This window comes from Ahaetulla prasina, chromosome 1 (assembly GCF_028640845.1).
Source record: "Ahaetulla prasina isolate Xishuangbanna chromosome 1, ASM2864084v1, whole genome shotgun sequence".
Taxonomy (NCBI): Eukaryota; Metazoa; Chordata; class Lepidosauria; order Squamata; family Colubridae; genus Ahaetulla; species Ahaetulla prasina.
The window spans coordinates 308,703,609-308,722,498 of NC_080539.1; the positions used below are offsets into that span (position 1 = coordinate 308,703,609).

Here is an 18,890-nt window from a genome sequence, read left to right on the forward strand (position 1 = left end):
GGAATAAGTTTCTATTACATCTCTACTAATGTGTAAGAATGCTGCAGCAACAACTTTTATTATATTTTATTTCTCAGTGTTCACAATTGTAAATGATCTATTACTTAAACTGTTCTCTAGGTAGCTATTAATTTTGTTTCAATAGATGTTCCATGTATATGAACAGAAACACAACACTGGATAACTGTTAATACAAACTATTTATATAAGAACATTACGTTCTATAAAATACACTATTCAGATTTAAACATATAAAAGGTATTGGATTTTTATTGCATTGTTAGAGGTTGTCAAAATTATAACCAATTACCAGAAATTATTATTATCCTTAACAGTTTGAAATGTTTTCTGATTTGGGAGGGTCAGGAAATGTTAAACAATTACAGGTTTAACTATTTAAAAATAATCTCTCTTCACTTTTGGCTCAGGAGAACAGTATGTCTTGCTTTTCATTTTTGTCAGTTAAAATACTATATACTTTCTGGAATAATACCTTAGTGTACATCAGTATTTCTTAACCTTGGCAACTTTAAGATGCAGAGACATCAACTCTCAGAATTCCATAGTATGCATGGAATTTGAGATCCAACTTCTTAAAGTTGTCAAAGTTAAAAAACAAGCACACATAATCGGAACGGGAGAACAATGAATTTGAAACCTAAAGAAAAATTAATAGGCAGAATTGTAAGAGACATGGCAGTCAACTCAGATCAGGAAAAATTGTGGTCCATTAATCAGTCAAAAGATTCTTGTTTCTGCTGATCTATATACTTCAAAAGACACATGCACCATAATCTTTGGCCAAACCAAGAACTACAGAAAACACTTGTTTAAGAAAGCCTGCTTTGGCCTTTCTTTTAGAAAAATTTAGTGGAGATAGGATGCAGAATATATTCTATGAAACTTTAAATATTCTATGTGTTCTCAGGCACAAAATTAGAGTATTATCGCCTGAACAGAACACCAGTGCTGATCTGAGTGCATCTCCTAGCAGATTATATTGATTGAAGTACCTCATGTACCTTCACTAAGCTAAATCCAATGCTTCTTCCTTTGCTTGATATTTTGCCAATGAAAGGGTTGGATGGGGCAAATGCCAGAAAGGCTGGATGGGGCAAATATCAATTTCAGGGTCGTATCTTTTTCAGCAGCCTTGTTAAATAAATAAAAAAAACAGATGAACAATAATGTGAAACAAAGAAACTAAAAAAATCAAGCCAAAAATAATTAGGGACACTTCACACGCTTTTAAGAGAGAGATGGGTTCTGCACAGAAAACACCACATACCCTGCATGTTTAGCATCAAATTTGTACATCAAACTTGTTCATAACAATGTTGTTGTGTATTTGCAACCTGAAGGTTTTCCACCAGTCATTGCTTCCATTCATGTATATATTGCTGGTAATGACAAATGTGTGAGTACATATGCTTGGATAGACAGACGTCATCCCTGAAGTGAAAATTAATTTTGTATAAGGTGGTTTTGAATGAATGGAACAACTAGGATTCATCAGTAAGGAAGATTAATGCAGTTCAAGCATCACATTTGCCCAGCAGCAATAATGTATTCCAAGACCCTGCTCTCAAGAGTATGCATATCAGTCAACATTAAGATGTTAGTATTTTCTATAGCCACCTCCTCTTCTACCATATGAATCACCATATCCTCCTCTCCCACTATAATCACCCCTCCCTTGATATCCACTCCCTCCCCTCCATCCACCCCCACCCCCTCCTCTACCACTCCCACCCCATCCACCCCCTCCACCCCACCCACTGTCCCCACCCCATCCACCGCCGCCTCTATTTCCTCCACCCCTTCCTCGTCCACCATCTCCTCCCCAACCTCCTCTTCCTCCCCTTCCTCCCCCATCCTGTCTCTTCTGCCATGGGGGCATTTCAGGAGGTGGTGGATCAATTTCTGTTGGTCTTCCACCGCGATCTGGTACTCTTCCCATTAAGACCTGTTCAGAAAACATATACAGCCCAGTAAGTCCATATTTCCTTGACTTTAGAATTTCAAATTATTGAGAGAAAGCGTGTTTCTTTATGTATGTTCATACCTCTGTGGTTAAAACCACTAGGGTTTCACCCATTACTTCATTTTTCTAAGAGTATAAATAATCTATGATTGAATAGTCAATTATGAAGAATTTCATACCAGTAAAAACAGTTAACACCATTCTTTAGATTCTAAAAGGCACTGAGTGTCATTGGCTAATCTATATTAAGTATACATTACTATATTTTATGTAGTGCAACAGTGAGCAAGGGATTCCTGAGATTTTACAAATTACCAAAAACATTAAAATTTCTGAGAACTAGCACAAATTCTTAAAGGTTCAGTAGCTGCTGCATTAATGAAAAGTATACCTTATTGATTGCACAAATAGTCTTCTCCCGCGTAGATCCACTGCTTGTTCTTGTGATCTTTGACAAATCTTCACGAGCAGCTAGAAGATGAGCTATTGAAATTGTTGATTTAGAAGTGAGTCCGTAACGTTTGGGTTGATAAATCCTTGCAATATCATCTGTTTTCACCTAGGAAAATGGATAGACATTTGGAATAGCTACAAAAACTATCACAAAGTGACATTAGAAAGTTTAACTTTACTGTACTATGTACTACAGTTATTTATGTCATGTATATTATTAGCTTCCACTTTACAGTTTAATTTCAAGTAAATTCCTAATGACAAAGAAAAAGCTACCAAAAGACTTAGGAATAACACTTGATTGTTTAAAAAACAATCAGTTTTTATGATTGTTTAATGCAGATAAACTAGGTTAGATAGTTAATTAAAGTTAAAGTTTATATTGATCTGATATCATAGCTTTCATCTTCCGATGCCAGAGTTCATGCAGAAATTACTTTTATCAAAATCAAGATTAGATATATGTGTGTGTGTGGTGAGTGTGTGATAGTAATTGAATATGCAACTGAATTAATATTCAGTATTTTTAATATAATTCGAAATCAGTAAATATACTGAAATTTTTCAGGGAAAAAAACTCCAAAATAATTCTACAGTATCGATACAGATTGTCCTCAACTTACAACCACAATTGAGCCCAAAATTTGTGCTGAGAAATTTGTTAAGTTGATTTTGCCCCATTTTATAACTTTTCTTGCCACATTTGTTAAGTGAATCACTTAACAGTTAATAAGTTTGTAACCTGGTTGCTAAGTGAATCTGGTTTTCCCATTGACTTGTTTAGAAGGTCGCAAAAGGGGATCACATGACCTGGGACTCAGCAATCGTCATAAAAGTGAGTCAGTTGTCAAACATCCAAATGTAAATCACATAACCATGCAGATGCTGCAACTGTCGTGGGTGAAAAATGGTCATAAATCACTTTTTTCAGTGCTGTTGTAACTTCGAACGATCACTAAGCAAACTGTTGTAAGTCGAGGACTACCTGCACATATTGCAAGATTACATTGTTTTTTGCCTGAAAAATTTTAATGTTTGCTTTGAAGGCATACTCTAGCCAAGGAAGTTTACGGTTACAGATCCATGCACTTTCACTAGCTGTAACACAGAAGTGGGTTTGCCATTTCTTCTTTGAGAGTGATTTGCAACTACAGAGTCAACCTTGCAGCACTGTTGCTCCCTCATGGTTTCCCACCTAAGGCCCTTTTTAGCTTCTACGCCTCTTCTAATTTGGCCAAGGGCTTCATCTGCTGAAATGTATATGAATAAAGGAGAAACCAAAAACTGATATTCTCTTTTTTTCTGTATAACAGAAAAACTCTTGTCTTTACATCTTCCACACCAGGATTCTACTCGACCAACAAGAACTTAAAAAATAGCACATACTCACCTTAGCTCTATCAGACCACCCAAAGGACTGTACAGTTACATCTAAACGCTTCATTAACATCCGCCTGCGGCATTCATATTCAGTGAGAAGAGCCTCATTGATTTTTTCCAACTGCTTCTACAGCAAATAGAAATCACTTAAAGTAATCCTTTTGTAGAAATTTACTTATGTTTAACTCCAACCAGATGTGAAGCACCAGGATGGGGATACATCACTGAGAAAATCTGTCTCTGGGTGGCTGCTAAGAGTCGATACTGACTCATGGTACAATCAATCAAATCCAACATCAATAAAGATAAATTGCTATATTCAAATAAATGCAGACAAACCCTAAGCATATAATATGTCCACTACATATGCAAGTTTTTTTTAAAAAAGTTACCATTTGCTTTGTATTCAAAGGAGTTTTTAGCAGAGGTTTCTCCAGGTATGCTTTTGGAACTTTTGACAAAACATCCTTAAGCTGAAAAAAGTAGAAAAGACATCTCTTTACCTTTATGATTTCCAAAATATAATATTCTATATATTTATTTATTTTGTTGAGTACATATTAGATAATATATATAAGCATGAATTGAGTACATAAAATGAATACAATTAAAGGGAACATTAGGACAGGGATGGTAGGCACGCTGGCACGTCCCTTAATGTAATTTAATAATTTAATACATTAAATCATAATGTATTATGATTTAATATCTAATATTAAATCATAATACACCTATCAGCAGAAATTGGTTGCAATGATTTCAAGTGAATTTACTGCAGCCAATACACTCTTTTCAAAAACAGACAAGATGCCTTTTATCTGTTTCTCTCCCCTTTTTACAAGGATGGAGAAATAAATAATTTCCCAGAGAGTATCTTCCACCATTTCCCAATTATGGAGAAATTATATGGAGTAATAAGTAACCGGCTCACCCAAAGAACTCTATATTTTCCTTGTTGCATGTTAAATGCCACCTCCCTTATGCATCTTCTTTGGGTTTCTCTACCAAATAAAGTGGGATAAATTGCTACAAAGCCTTTTTAGCTGTGGGACCCTCGTTGTGGAATACCCTTCCAAAAGTTACGTGCCTGACCACTTAGATCTTTTTCTAGTTTTATAGATTTGCATTCAATGACTTTAATTCCAATACAAGATTGTTTGTTTTTATACATATATTGTGGCATGATGGAAAGCATAGAAATTAAATGAATAAATAAATATGGGCTGAATTGTAAAGCTCTTGGTTCTCTCTAAGCTTGGCTGTTTGCTTAGAGACATTTCACTGCCTAACTAGGTAACATCATATCTCTCTCTCTGTGTCTGTGTGTCTGTGTGTGTATGTGTGTGTAGTTTGCTGCCTGTTTATATGCCGTAACTTGTCCTGCCATTTTAGTGGGTGTGCGGTTTCCTCCTTGGTGGTTCCTTGATTTTTTGTTTTGTATTAGATTGAAGCTAATTATAAAGCATTCAAATGTACAAAATATACTATACCTTTGACTCTATATTGTTTAGCGAGACAGGGAGAGAATAAATCTCAGAAGATGCTGACGATTTTGGTACCCCTAAAGCATCACAGATCATTTGGATTTCCTGATGAACTTCATCATTCTTTGCCAAATGAGAACCTTTATATTGTTTAAATTGTAATATCTGCAAAGCCTGAAGTTCTGTGCTTAAAAATACTATAAAATGAGGAAGAAAAAGAGATATGTTAACTTGGTGTTTGTGTTTCAGCAAAAAAAAAAAAAAAAAAAAGATTGGGATATCAATATAAACCTAAATAAAATAAAAATAAGGCTTGAAACAAATAAAAACTAGATTGAAAGTAAATTTTATAATAGAGCAACCATTATTTATAGAAAAAATGTTAATGGATTAATACCAATACACTTATCCACCATCACTTGGTTATCATGAATCAAACTGTTCTTGCTTAGCGGAATTTAGCAATAGGAATGAACATACTCCTAATAAAATATTAATAACATAGTAGGCAGACATACCCATGATGGGTATGTTCCAGATCTCGATTCAGAAGACAAACCTTTTCTGGCATAGTGCCAAGATCAGATTGGCCCCATACCTGCTGTTTCTTGGTTCAGATCTAGGCCTACAAGAGTATAAAGCAGCTGTATCCTAAGTACTAATCACTACTCTTTTCTCAACTGCTGAGTATTGAAATATTTTTTAAATTATTCTTTACTTTTTTAATAATGTGAATTGCTCACAGTCATTTGTTGAGATTGCAGCTATATAAGACAATTAAAAAGTAAACAAAAATACTATCTCCTATCTTAAGTCCCTTTATTCTGTATGCTTGGTGTCATATCTTCTATGAAGCAACTTTCAGATAAAGTAGAGTTCTTTCTTTTCTGGAAAAATTCAGGGAACAAAGCAAGCAGATATAATATTGCAGCAAGGAACTTACTAACTTACACAAGACTTTAAGACAATCTTCTTTCTTTTTTAACCGATCTTTAATTTCTCCAGACACAAGTGTGGAATACGGACAAGCCAGTTCTTTTAAAAAGCCACTCATTTCTAGTTGTAAACTTTCAACATCTTCACCACCTAAAAAAAAAGTCAAGTTAAGAGAGAATTAGACATGTTCAACTTCATTATCTTTAGAATAGAATAGAATAGAATAGAATTTTATTGGCCAAGTGTGATTGGACACACAAGGAATTTGTCTTGGTGCATATGCTCTCAGTGTACATAAAAGAAAAGATACGTTCATCAAGGTACAACATTTACAACACAATTGATGATCAATATATCAATATAAATCATAAGGATTGCCAGCAACAAGTTATAGTCATACAGTCATAAGTGGAAAGAGATTGGTGATGGGAACTATGAAACGATTAATAGTAGTGCAGATTCAGTAAATAGTCTGACAGTGTTGAGGGAATTATTTGTTTAGCAGAGTGATGGCCTTCGGGAAAAAACTGTTCTTGTGTCTAGTTGTTCTGGTGTGCAGTGCTCTATAGCGTCGTTTTGAGGGTAGGAGTTGAAACAGTTTATGTCCAGGATGCGAGGGATCTGCAAATATTTTCACGGCTCTCTTCTTGATTCGTGCAGTATGCAGGTCCTCAATGGAAGGCAAGTTGGTAGCAATTATTTTTTCTGCAGTTCTAATTATCCTCTGAAGTCTGTGTTTTTCTTGTTGGGTTGCAGAACCGAACCAGACAGTTATAGAGGTGCAAATGACAGACTCAATAATTCCTCTGTAGAACTGGATCAGCAGCTCCTTGGGCAGTTTGAGCTTACTGAGTTGGCACACTTTAGGCACACTTATTAAAAAAAGTCCAGAATCAGTACTCTTTTTAAGGGCTTTGAGCAAGCGTCGTTCTGCAACTATGTCCTTTTGATAGTAATGAATTATTTGCTTTATTTGCGATGGAACGTATTAAAGTACAACTTGTGTATGTTTATGTGTATCCTATTAATATGCTTTAAACCTTCATCCTCTAAAAAAGTAAATCCACAAAAAATACGTAAATAATATTAATCTTATGCAATCTTGTTTATACTGGATTGTATTCTAGACAAATAAATATAACTGATACAATTTGAATTTAGTGCGACTTTCATGATAACAAAGAGAAAATCTTGTAATTTAAATTCATGGACCAGTTCTAAGAATATTGAGAAAAGAACGAGTCACAAATTGTAAACCATAAAAAGCGCTAAAAAGTTAGAGAGAATCACACAAGGGCATTTCTAGAGAATATCAATAATAATTAAAATGTAAATAGTTATAAACTATATTTGCATAACAGAGAGTTCCAGTGATAGGCATCACCTATTTTGGAACTGATAATCATTTGGAGGAAATTACTCAACCATGTTGCTGCTTCATTTTAGTCTTTAGAACAACAAGGAAATAATCAAGTGACAATCCTTTCCTTTGTGTACTTGAAATGTTAAAGACTGAACTTAAAAAAAGTCTACAGATGTTAGCAACAAAGGTGATCATCTCACTTCTTGGTATCTCATTAATTGGATTCACATTACCTATTAAACCATATTGATATTTCTTTGAGCTAAATATAATGATCACATCATATTAGTGGAATAAACCATTATTTATTTTTAGTTAATTAAATCAGTTGGGAACTGGTTTGCAGTTGACATATTAGTTGCAACTATAACTTAATAAACTATAAAAATAGGAATGAATTGTTGGATTATGGGTTCCTGGCTTACTACTAATTTACGTATGTAACCAATTAAAGTTGCTAACTAATCTACAAATCAGTAGAACGTAAATGCAACAATAAAAAAGTACTCCTAGAATTGCACGAAGAAGCCATCATTATTTTGTTTGTAAGAACAAGTGGGTTGTTCAACAATTCAGTGTCATGTTAAAGGTAAAGCTGAATATCAAACAACCATTGCAGTTATTTTAAAACATGGAAGTGAGTGTAATAACATTATAATGGCTTAATTTCAATTTATGACTCTTTATTTCCCATACATGTATTTCCAAAAGTTTCAAATAAAAATCAGGTAAGAAATACCAGCTGTTGAGGAGATGCTTTCTTCCAGGTTACACAATGGCTGTATTCTGGAACTTAGCCAAACACAAAGCTCACAGAAATCTTGGGAAGTCAGCCCACATTCTGCTGCTTTATTAAGAGCATCTTCATCCAGAAGAGGGCCTTTGTATCTAGAGAATACAAAATTCAAAATATATACATCACACAGAGGAGGGAGGGAGGGAGGGAGAGAGAGAGAGAGAGAGAGAGAGATGCATATTCAAATGCATATTCAACTCTTGGGATCAATAGCAAGTTTATTTTGTCTTATTACAACTTCTCATAAGAGAATGATATAAATACAAGAAACCTGAAGATGTGGTTTCACATCCTAATGCCTACGAAAAATGAAGTCTCTCTTGACTTAAATCCTGAAGACCAATCAATCAGAATAGAGCTGGAAGGGACCTTGGAGGCCAAGGTTCAGACAAGTCCATATATAGAGCAACTGCTGGGATTTTTATTTTTTTTTACAGTCTACAGGGCTGGAATTTCCTATCCAAGTACTAATGAGATCCAATCCCACTTAACTTTTTCAAAATCAGCAAAGTTTAAAATATGGTTGTGATATATTTATTCATTTTTATTTATCTGTATGTTCACTCAAATATTGACTCCTGGTGACTAGCTGGATTAGTCCCTGCAGTTTTCTTGGCAAGATTCTTGAAATTGGTTTGCCACTGCATCCTTCCTAGGGCTGACAGTATGTGACTGGCCCAAGGTCACCATCTGGCTTTATGCCTAAAACAGGACTGGATTTACAATCTCCCAGTTTCTAGCATAGTGCCTAGCCGCTACTCCAAACTGGATCTCTTATGATGTATTGCAATGCACATTATTTGGAAGTTATTGAACTGAAACCAACCTGCCGTATTTCCTTAGTATTTCCTTAGGATCAGACTGTCAACTGACCATCAATCAATAAGTAAAAACACATATTACTTTTAAAAATAATTTTCCACAATAGTCTAGTACAGGGGTCACCAACCTTTCAGACCTCAGGGACCACTAAATTCATAATTTTAAATCCTGAGGACCACTAATATGATTTTTTTTAAAAGATAAATAGTATTTAGTGCAATATAAAAAATGCAAATAATTTTTCTGCGGACCACCAAAATTTTCTCGTGGACCACCAGTGGTCCACAGACCACTGGTTGGTGACCACTGGTCTAGTACACATGTGTTAATTCTTTTAAAATATCCGCTTCTCTCAAGACTTAGCAATTTAAATATTTGCAAAATGCAAATATTGCATTTGAACAGATACAGACATTGGCATGTTCGGAGGCCATGTATACACACATTAGCAATCAATCAAGCCTGTAGCAGCAACTACAGAAAAATTAAAGCTCTGGGCATCCACGAAGAGAAGGGACTGAACCCAGAACATAAAAGAAGAGCCTTCATCACGAGAACGAATGTTGAAAACATTTCTCCACCAGTCTTTGATTCGCAGAGGCGGGGAAGAGATGCTTGCATCTACTTGGGCAGGCGCACAACAAAACGCCTCCCAACAAAGCTGCGGGAACAATCTCCCTCCCTCCGGCCGCGCAGAGATGGGTGCAAGGGGATCCCCGGGGCTTTTAAAATGAAACACGACGAGGCGCTTCGATTCTCCGGTGGGAGAGCCGAGGCGATGAGCGGGGAGATCTGGATGGAGGCGAGGACTTTACAACCAGCCCGATCGAGCCTTCCTTTCTGCGCCGCCAAGAGAGCTCCTTTTATCTAGCCGCCGGGTTGAACGTGCCATCGGCGTTCAAGCGAGAACCCCGCCCGCGTTGGGGACCCTCCTCCATCTCACCCTAAAGCCTCGAGCGCATCCAGAATCACACACTCCATGTTGGGCTCTATACCGCCAGCGCCTTCATTCCCGCGACTGCAGCGCTCTCAGTCCCGCCTCCCGGTACAAAGAGCCCGGTGTCGCATTCAAACGAGCTCGTCGAGCTCCGTGGGCCAGACCTTTTGGTTCCGGTACTTTGTCCACCACTCCGTGAGCACTGGCGAACCGCCGTCGGAGGGATGGTGGTGTCTCCTCGCGTCGTTGCTGTGTTTCCTCGGCCCCTTGAACTCTCCTTCCCTCCGGTCTCACTTGAACACGCATGAAATTGTTGGAGTCCGGTGCTTTGTTCCGGCTTTTCTCAAATAATAATAATAATAATAAATAAAAATTCACTGGGTTAACGCTCCACGGAGCATCTAACTCGCCTTGTTGGAAATCCGCCTCCCGTGAATTTCGCCAGAAGGAACTTTCCCCCCCGAATCTTTCGCTTTCCACCCGAGTCCATAGACGAGAAGATCGTGTGAAAGGACGTACTCGCTTACTCACGCCCTTTTCTCAAGCCAGGACAACGATCAAGGGAACCTCTCGAGGTCTCCCAGTCAGCTTTCACTTCGGCGGGTTTCAACTCTCCGTCCGACGGCCGGTGAGGCTTGAAAGTGACTCTGGCGAAGTCCGAGGGACGCGGTTGCGGATCCGCGTCTTTGTGGTCGCTCGGAAAGGCAACCTGCATCTTCGGACCGGGCTGCGTTGGCTAAACCTCTTCAATCTCGGCATTCAGCGGCTTCGCCTCGCTTCCGGGAGGCTGGAAAGATTCAGGCTTGGCTTTTCAGCCTTCGGATTGCAGGGCTACGCGAAGGATGTTTCCCAATACGAACACAACCTACATGAGTATCTCAGCCAGGATGAGTTGATAAATCCTGGGTAAGGAAGAAAAATCGTAACGATAACGCCGCCATCGGATCTGTAGCCTCGCGTCTTATGTTAAGAGACTGAGATCAACATCGGACGCGTCTAGTAAATCCGCTTTGAGCTCAGAATTGTTTGAGCTGAACTGACAATGGTTTGCCCCTATTTATTGTAAACCATCATGTGAAACTCTTCTGTGTGTAAAGGCACCAAAAACAAAAACATGGGAAGAAGAGAATCAAAAATAGGGATGGGAAGCCCTATTTTGAAGTAGTCAAAGACTACTTCAGCTTCAATTGCAACAATACACGAGCACACAATAGATTTAAGCTTAATATTAACCACTCCAATCTTGATTGCAGAAAATATGACTTAAGTAACAGAGTTGTTAATGCCTGGAATACATTACCTGACTCTGTGGTCTCTTCCCAAAATCCCCAAAGCTTCAACCAAAAACTCTCAACTATTTTTTTTTTATTTGCATTTATATCCCGCCCTTCTCCGAAGACTCAGGGCAACTTACAGTATGTTAAGCAACTATTGACCTCATCCCATTCCTAAGAGGTCTATAAGGGGCTTGCATAAGAGCACAAGAGTGCCTACCGTTCCTGTCCTATTGTTTCCTTTCTTTATATTCAATTAATTTAGTTATTACATACTCATACTTATATATATACTTATATACTGTATAGTTATTTCATGCTTACGCTCATATATACAGTGTGACAAAATAAATAAATAAATAAAACAATAAACATTTTGATTCCTCCTTACTGTCCCAAAGGTCCTTTTTCAAGAGGCAACTGGACTTTCTGTTTTTTCTTTGAAGACCAGTCAGAGTTGAAGAAGCTTCTTGGATGAGAAGCGAAATGTCTTCAAAGAAAAACTAGAAAATCCAGTTGCCTCTTGAAAAAGCAGCTTCGGGACAACCATGACCTGGATGAGTGAAAATCTCCATAGACTCCATTTCTTCTTACTTTTGAAATGTACTTGAACGTAAATGAACATGAAAAGAAATAAAAATGTTTATTGTTGAAATTTAAAAAGAAGCAGCCACTACAGAACACACTACTGATTACACAATATAAAAAGCACTATATATAGGAATTAAAATAAATCAAACAACAGTTTGGAGACTTGCTTAAGGCACAAGCCTATGAGTTCTACTTGTGCACAATGCCTTGACACAATGCCTTGAGCTGGTCACAGTTTCAGCCCTAGAAAGGAGGCAAAAGTAAACCACTTCCAAAAATCTTGTCACAACAACTGTAGTGGCTGGCTTAAAAGGCACCAAAAACAAAACAAAACAAAAATAACAGAAGAAGCATCAATATGGATTCAAATAATCCTTAAATTTAACATGTAATCTAGACTAAATTACATTTAATTTATAAATTAAATTTATAATTTTATTATAAATATTTTATAAAAATATATAAAAATATATAAAAATTATAATATTTGTTTTCTGAGGTTTTTGACTGACAAACGAGTCCCTAACACGAGGAATGACACCAGACCCACACTCACAAGGTCCACACAGGATGTCACCACCGCACATCCACCCAGAAAGCAGACCCAAACCCACACTGATCATGAAGCACGACCAAGGACCAGAAGCCAGACCGCAGCTGCAACATTAGCCATTTCAAACCCCTCCAATCCATTCATGCAGCAGACTGACACCCATTATGAAGATGTAGCACGACCACAAAGCCAAACAACAGCTATGCAGCTCACCAGCTCAAATCCCCCTGCAGCACAGACTAGACTGAGCACAACCAAGCCCCCACCAACACAGGACACACCCCCATCCAATCAGAGCACAGAAAAACCCCCATCCAATCAGAGCACAGCCAAGCTCCCACCCAATCAGTTCAAACCCCCACTAGCAGTTAAAAGGAAGAAACAGCTGCGATCACACATTGCTCCCAGAAGCACGAAGCTGAAGCCTGAAGATGACGAATGAGACTTCGTCGAAACGTCGCCAAGACACTTCCAATCTTACACGGGAGAAAACCCGAACAACCAAAGACCTATATACAAACACCCGTGAAAACCTCAGAAAACCACATATATATATATTTGTTTTCTGAGGTTTTCGCGGGTGTTTGTATGTAGGTCTTTGCTTATTACAAGAACTCAATCAAAAAAGAGGAACCAACTTCTTCCCTGGTCCAACACCTTAAAGCCACAGGACACGATATTGACTTTAAAAAGACCAGAACTATCGCCAAAACTGAACACTTTAACAACAGAATAATCAGAGAAGCCATCGAGATAGAAAAACGCCCACACAGCATGAACAAACGAGATGATACCTCCCGCCTACCAGCCATTTGGAAACCCGCCCTTATTGACAAACGAGTCCTTAACACAAGGAATGACACCAGACCCACACTCACGAGGTCCACACAGGATGTCACCACCACACATCCACCCAGAAAGCACACCCAAACCCACACTGATCAGGAAGCACGACCAAGGACCAGAAGCCAGACCGCAGCTGCAACATTAGCCATTTCAAACCCCTCCAATCCATTCATGCAGCAGACTGACACCCACTACGAAGATGTAGCACGACCACGAACACGAAGCCAAACAGCAGCAGTGCAGCTCACCAGCTCAGATCCCCCTGCAACTCAAACTAATTTGAGCACAACCAAGCCCCCACCCAAACAGGACACACCCCCATCCAATCAGAGCACAAAAAAACCCCATCCAATCAGAGCACAGCCAAGCTCCCACCCAATCAGTTCAAACCCCCACTAGCAGTTAAAAGGAAGAAACAGCTGCAATCACACATTTCTCCCAGAAGCAAGCTGAAGCCTGAAGATGACGAATGAGACTTCGTCGAAACGTCATCAAGACACTTCCAATCTTACACGGAGAAAACCGAACAACCAAAGACCTATATACAAACACCGTGAAAACCTCAGAAAACCACATATATATATTTGTTTTCTGAGGTTTTTGACTGACAAACGAGTCCTTAACACAAGGAATGACACCAGACCCACACTCACAAGGTCCACACAGGATGTCACCACCACATCCACCCAGAAAGCACACCCAAACCCACACTGATCAGGAAGCACGACCAAGGACCAGAAGCCAGACCGCAGCTGCAACATTAGCCATTTCAAACCCTCAATCCATTCATGCAGCAGACTGACACCCATTATGAAGATGTAGCACGACCACGAACACGAAGCCAAACAGCAGCAGTGCAGCTCACCAGCTCAAATCCCCCTGCAGCACACACTAGAGTGAGCACAACCAAGCCCCCACCCAAACAGGACACACCCCAGCCAATCAGAGCACAGAAAACCCCATCCAATCAGAGCACAAAAACCCCATCCAATCAGAGCACAGCCAAGCTCCCACCCAATCAGTTCAAACCCCACTAGCAGTTAAAAGGAAGAAACAGCTGCAATCACACATTTCTCCCAGAAAGCACACCCAAACCCACACTGATCAGGAAGCACGACCAAGGACCAGAAGCCAGACCGCAGCTGCAACATTAGCCATTTCAAACCCCTCCAATCCATTCATGCAGCAGACTGACACCCACTACGAAGATGTAGCACGACCACGAACACGAAGCCAAACAGCAGCAGTGCAGCTCACCAGCTCAGATCCCCCTGCAACTCAAACTAATTTGAGCACAACCAAGCCCCCACCCAAACAGGACACACCCCCATCCAATCAGAGCACAAAAAAACCCCATCCAATCAGAGCACAGCCAAGCTCCCACCCAATCAGTTCAAACCCCCACTAGCAGTTAAAAAGGAAGAAACAGCTGCAATCACACATTTCTCCCAGAAGCACGAAGCTGAAGCCTGAAGATGACGAATGAGACTTCGTCGAAACGTCATCAAGACACTTCCAATTTTACGCGGAGAAAACCCAAATAACCAAGACATATATATATATATATATATATATATATATATATATATATATATATATATATATATATATATATAAAATATATATAATATATATAAAATATATAAAATATAAAATACATTATATATATATAAATTATAAAATTATAAATTTATAATTTTATAATAAATTTAAGTTTGTGCATAAGAGCACAAACGTGTCTACCGTTCCTGTCCTATTGTTTCCTTTCATTAAATCCAATTAATATAGTTATTACATACTTATGTTTATAGATATGCTTATATATTATATAGTTATTTTCATGCTTATGCTTATATGTACTGTTGTGACAAAAATAAATAATAAAAAAATAGAAACATACTGCTTCATCTTATTTTTACAATACAAAGACATTTCAAAAATAGATAACGAATATGGGATCCATTCCTTAGCATCAAGAATTGAAAACCCTTCGTAAAAGGATAAACTTTAGGGATATAATTTTTATGTTTCTAAAGACAGAAACTCAGAGCCTCAGGTCTCTGCCCCAAGTACGCTCTCACAGAGAGGGACTTCTCAGGGTGCCGTCCGCCAAGCAATGTCGGCTGGCGGCCCCCAGGGGAAGGTCCTTCTCTGTGGGGGCTCCCACACTCTGGAACGAACTTCCCCCGGGTTTACGCCAAATACCTGACCTTCGGACCTTTCGCCGCGAACTGAAGACACATCTTTTTATTCGCGCGGGGCTGGCTTAAATTTTATGGATTTTATAGTTTTTATTATTAATTTTAAACAGGGTTTTAATTTCTATATATTTTAAATTTTTTAGGCAAATTATAATAAGTTTTTTAATCTTGCATTTTATAAAATATTGTCTTATCTGTTTTTTATTTGCCTGTACACCGCCCTGAGTCCTTCGGGAGAAGGGCGGTATAAAAATCAAATAAATGAATGAATGAAATGAAGTAGAAACTAAGGGACCAACTTTTAGAAAAGCAGATTTGGTAATCCATTCAAGTCAGGATTAAAACCCAAGGAAGCCAGCATCCATTCTAGGATTAATTACATTTATTAAACAAGATTAAAAACCCCAACTGATTGCCGAGACAAACTAATTAAAATCAAATAACAAAATACACAAAACAAGCCTCTAAATTACAAAAAGCTGTAGAAGAAACTCTATAAAAATCCATGTGCTCATGAAACCAGGTCAACCCAGAATCACATGCTTCTGACTAGGTGGCTCAAGCCTGAGTAGGTGGCTTAGTGTCTTAGCCACTGATCAGAAAGGTCGGCAGTTCTGCGGTTCGAATCCATGAGCAGGGGGGTTGGACTAGATGACCTCTAAGGTCTCTTCCAACTGTTACTGTTAACATGTTCTTTGTATTTCTTTCCAGAACTGTATTCCCTTGCAGGGTAACTTGAAACCAAAACAGAGCAGCAACTAGACACTTCAACACTCATATAATTCTATTTCACATTTCTATATTAGTAAAAAAAATTGGGGGGGGGAGGGAGCCTTTTAAGTGCTTTCAAACATCATGCTGTGATGTTTGATCAATAGTGATCATAACACTATTCTGAAAGCGTTCCAGGCTCTATGCATCTCTGTGTCAGAATTATATTTTGAGTTTAAATAGAAGCTGATGTTTCCCGAGTGGTTGTAACAGGATTGAAACTGCAAGGTTGAAACTTGAGGGCTTCAAATTCAATTATTTTGAAATGTACTTAAATTTCAACAATTTTACTTGTGGTTATTATTTATATAATCTTGGAAAAATAGTGCCAAGTTTTTGGAAGTTCTTTTCTACTTTCTGTGAAAGTTAACAATACTGCACATTTTTGTGTAGAAATTAACTCCAGTTATCTATCCACTGAATACACTGGGTACCCTCACTGAAAGCAATGCATCCGTATATATAAGAACTTTTTATATATAAGCAAACTTTTAATACACATGAAGAGACATTATTTGAGTGACTTTAAAAGATGCTATGCCATTTTTCAGGTTACAGCAAAAAGCTAAGGTACTGTATATGAATGTTACAAACAGTATGATGTTATATTGTGTTATTTACTGAATTATCACAAGAAAGTGGCTTGTCACAAGATTGATTAATGGATATGTTTTGCTTCTGAACTTTGATTAGTTTAATAGTTTTTGGAATGCAAGCCAGAGCAATAGAGCATTACTTTTCTATTCTGCAAATGGGAGTTGTTTTCCATTACTTACAATATTCTATATATTAATATGTGTGAAGTCATGAATATGTTTACTATATTACTGAATGAAAGAGATGATAAAATAACTGGTTATGAATATTTATCCAGATCAAAATATTTTTTGTATTAAGATAAAAATGCCCCTGGAGAGAATCATATCTTTAGATGGAAACTAAAAACATTTTTTTTAAAAAAACAATTTGAATTATTAATTTATCCCTAAACAAGTATATTATTTTCAGTACTCTGATTAAAATCAATTTAATAATATTGATGCTAAAAGATAAAACTGATTTTGGAAATGCTATCATTTGCTGTAACCTAGAATTAACAGATTAGCTATAAAATTATTTTTGAAATCAATATAGATTGATATTGATATTTGGAAAAAGCCATGGTGCATAAATTTAAGTAAATTATATTTTGGAAATACTTTCCTTATAACTACTTTAAAAGATTTTTCCAAACTTTCCCAAAGTTTTTATCTTTACTAAGAATAAAATAAAGGAATGCCTGTATCTTTATTCTTGTGTAGGTAAACATTCAGTATAGAATTATTTTTAACAGGAGGAGGGGAAAACTCAGCAACAATATCCCTAATGTGCCAACCTTCCTAATGAATTACCATATTGTTCGGTGTATAAGATGCACTTCCCATACCAAAATGTGGGTGGAAATGTCTGTGCATTTTTTTTTATAAAAAAGTTTTATTTTTACATTCATATCCAACAACTCATCCAATGTACAGTCATATACAATTAGTCAGGCTTGCCCAGTCACCACTCCCTCCTTTTAACTCTCTTCCCTCTTCTACCTTCTTCTACTTTCCAGACCTTCCTCCCCTTCTCTTATCTACATCCTCTCCTCCCTCCACCCTATTCCTTCCTTCTCCCTCTTCTACCCCTCTTCCTTCCTCTTCTCCCTCTTCTCCCCCACTTCTTCTCTTTCCTACCTCCTACTCTCTCCTCCTTTCTCCCTCCCCACCATTCTAAAATGGTAGCTGGGCAGACCCAGCCCTACATTAATTCTTCAATAATCCCTGTACATTAACCATCACTCCATCCTCTACCCTCATCCCTCCACCGGTTCCCCTCCCCCTTAACCCCCACCCCCCACCCCAACTTCCCAGAACAAAATGCAGGGTATCAAAACTAACAATCATAATCCAAAATAAATCTTAAATTATAATCTCTAGTCACTCCACACATAATCACACTCTCAATTCCCCTCTCCTTCAAAATATATGTAATACAAAATATTTCCTAAATTTACTCATATGCTATTCAATATTTTTTTATCTGATACTTATTTTGAATATAATCAATCCACATTTTCCATTCTAAAATATATTTTTCTTGCGTATAGTCTTTCAAATAAGACGAAATTTTTGCCATTTCTGCCAGATTTGATACTTTAAGTGACCATTCTTCAGTTGTAGGTAATTCTTCTTTCTTCCAATATTGAGCAATCAAAAGTCTTGCGGCTGTTATTAAGTTCAAAATCAATTTAGTCTCTATAGCTGTACAATCCATAACTATTCCTAGTAGAAAGAACTGTGGAGTAAAAACTTAATCTTCTTTTTCAGAATATTCTGCATAATCCACCATACTTTAATCCAAAATGCTTTAACTTTTTTACAGTCCACCATATATGGTAATAAGTGGCATCTTCACAATCGCATCTCCAACATTTAGCCTGTACATTAGGATACATACATGACAACTTTTTGGGGT

At 37.6% G+C, this 18,890-nt stretch overlaps 1 protein-coding gene across 1 annotated transcript; it reads right to left on the minus strand.

Annotated features, from left to right (window-relative positions):
- Positions 1–51: 51 nt before the first annotated feature.
- On the minus strand, positions 52–10,308 carry FAM98B (family with sequence similarity 98 member B). The gene is made up of 8 exons (XM_058162149.1): positions 10,162–10,308; positions 8,340–8,488; positions 6,253–6,387; positions 5,308–5,498; positions 4,210–4,290; positions 3,828–3,944; positions 2,376–2,543; positions 52–1,966 (listed from the first exon to the last, which is right to left on the minus strand). The coding sequence occupies exons 1-8, from the start codon at positions 10,197–10,199 to the stop codon at positions 1,619–1,621; spliced, it is 1,227 nt and encodes a 408-aa protein (XP_058018132.1). The 5' UTR covers positions 10,200–10,308; the 3' UTR covers positions 52–1,618.
- Positions 10,309–18,890: the final 8,582 nt, after the last annotated feature.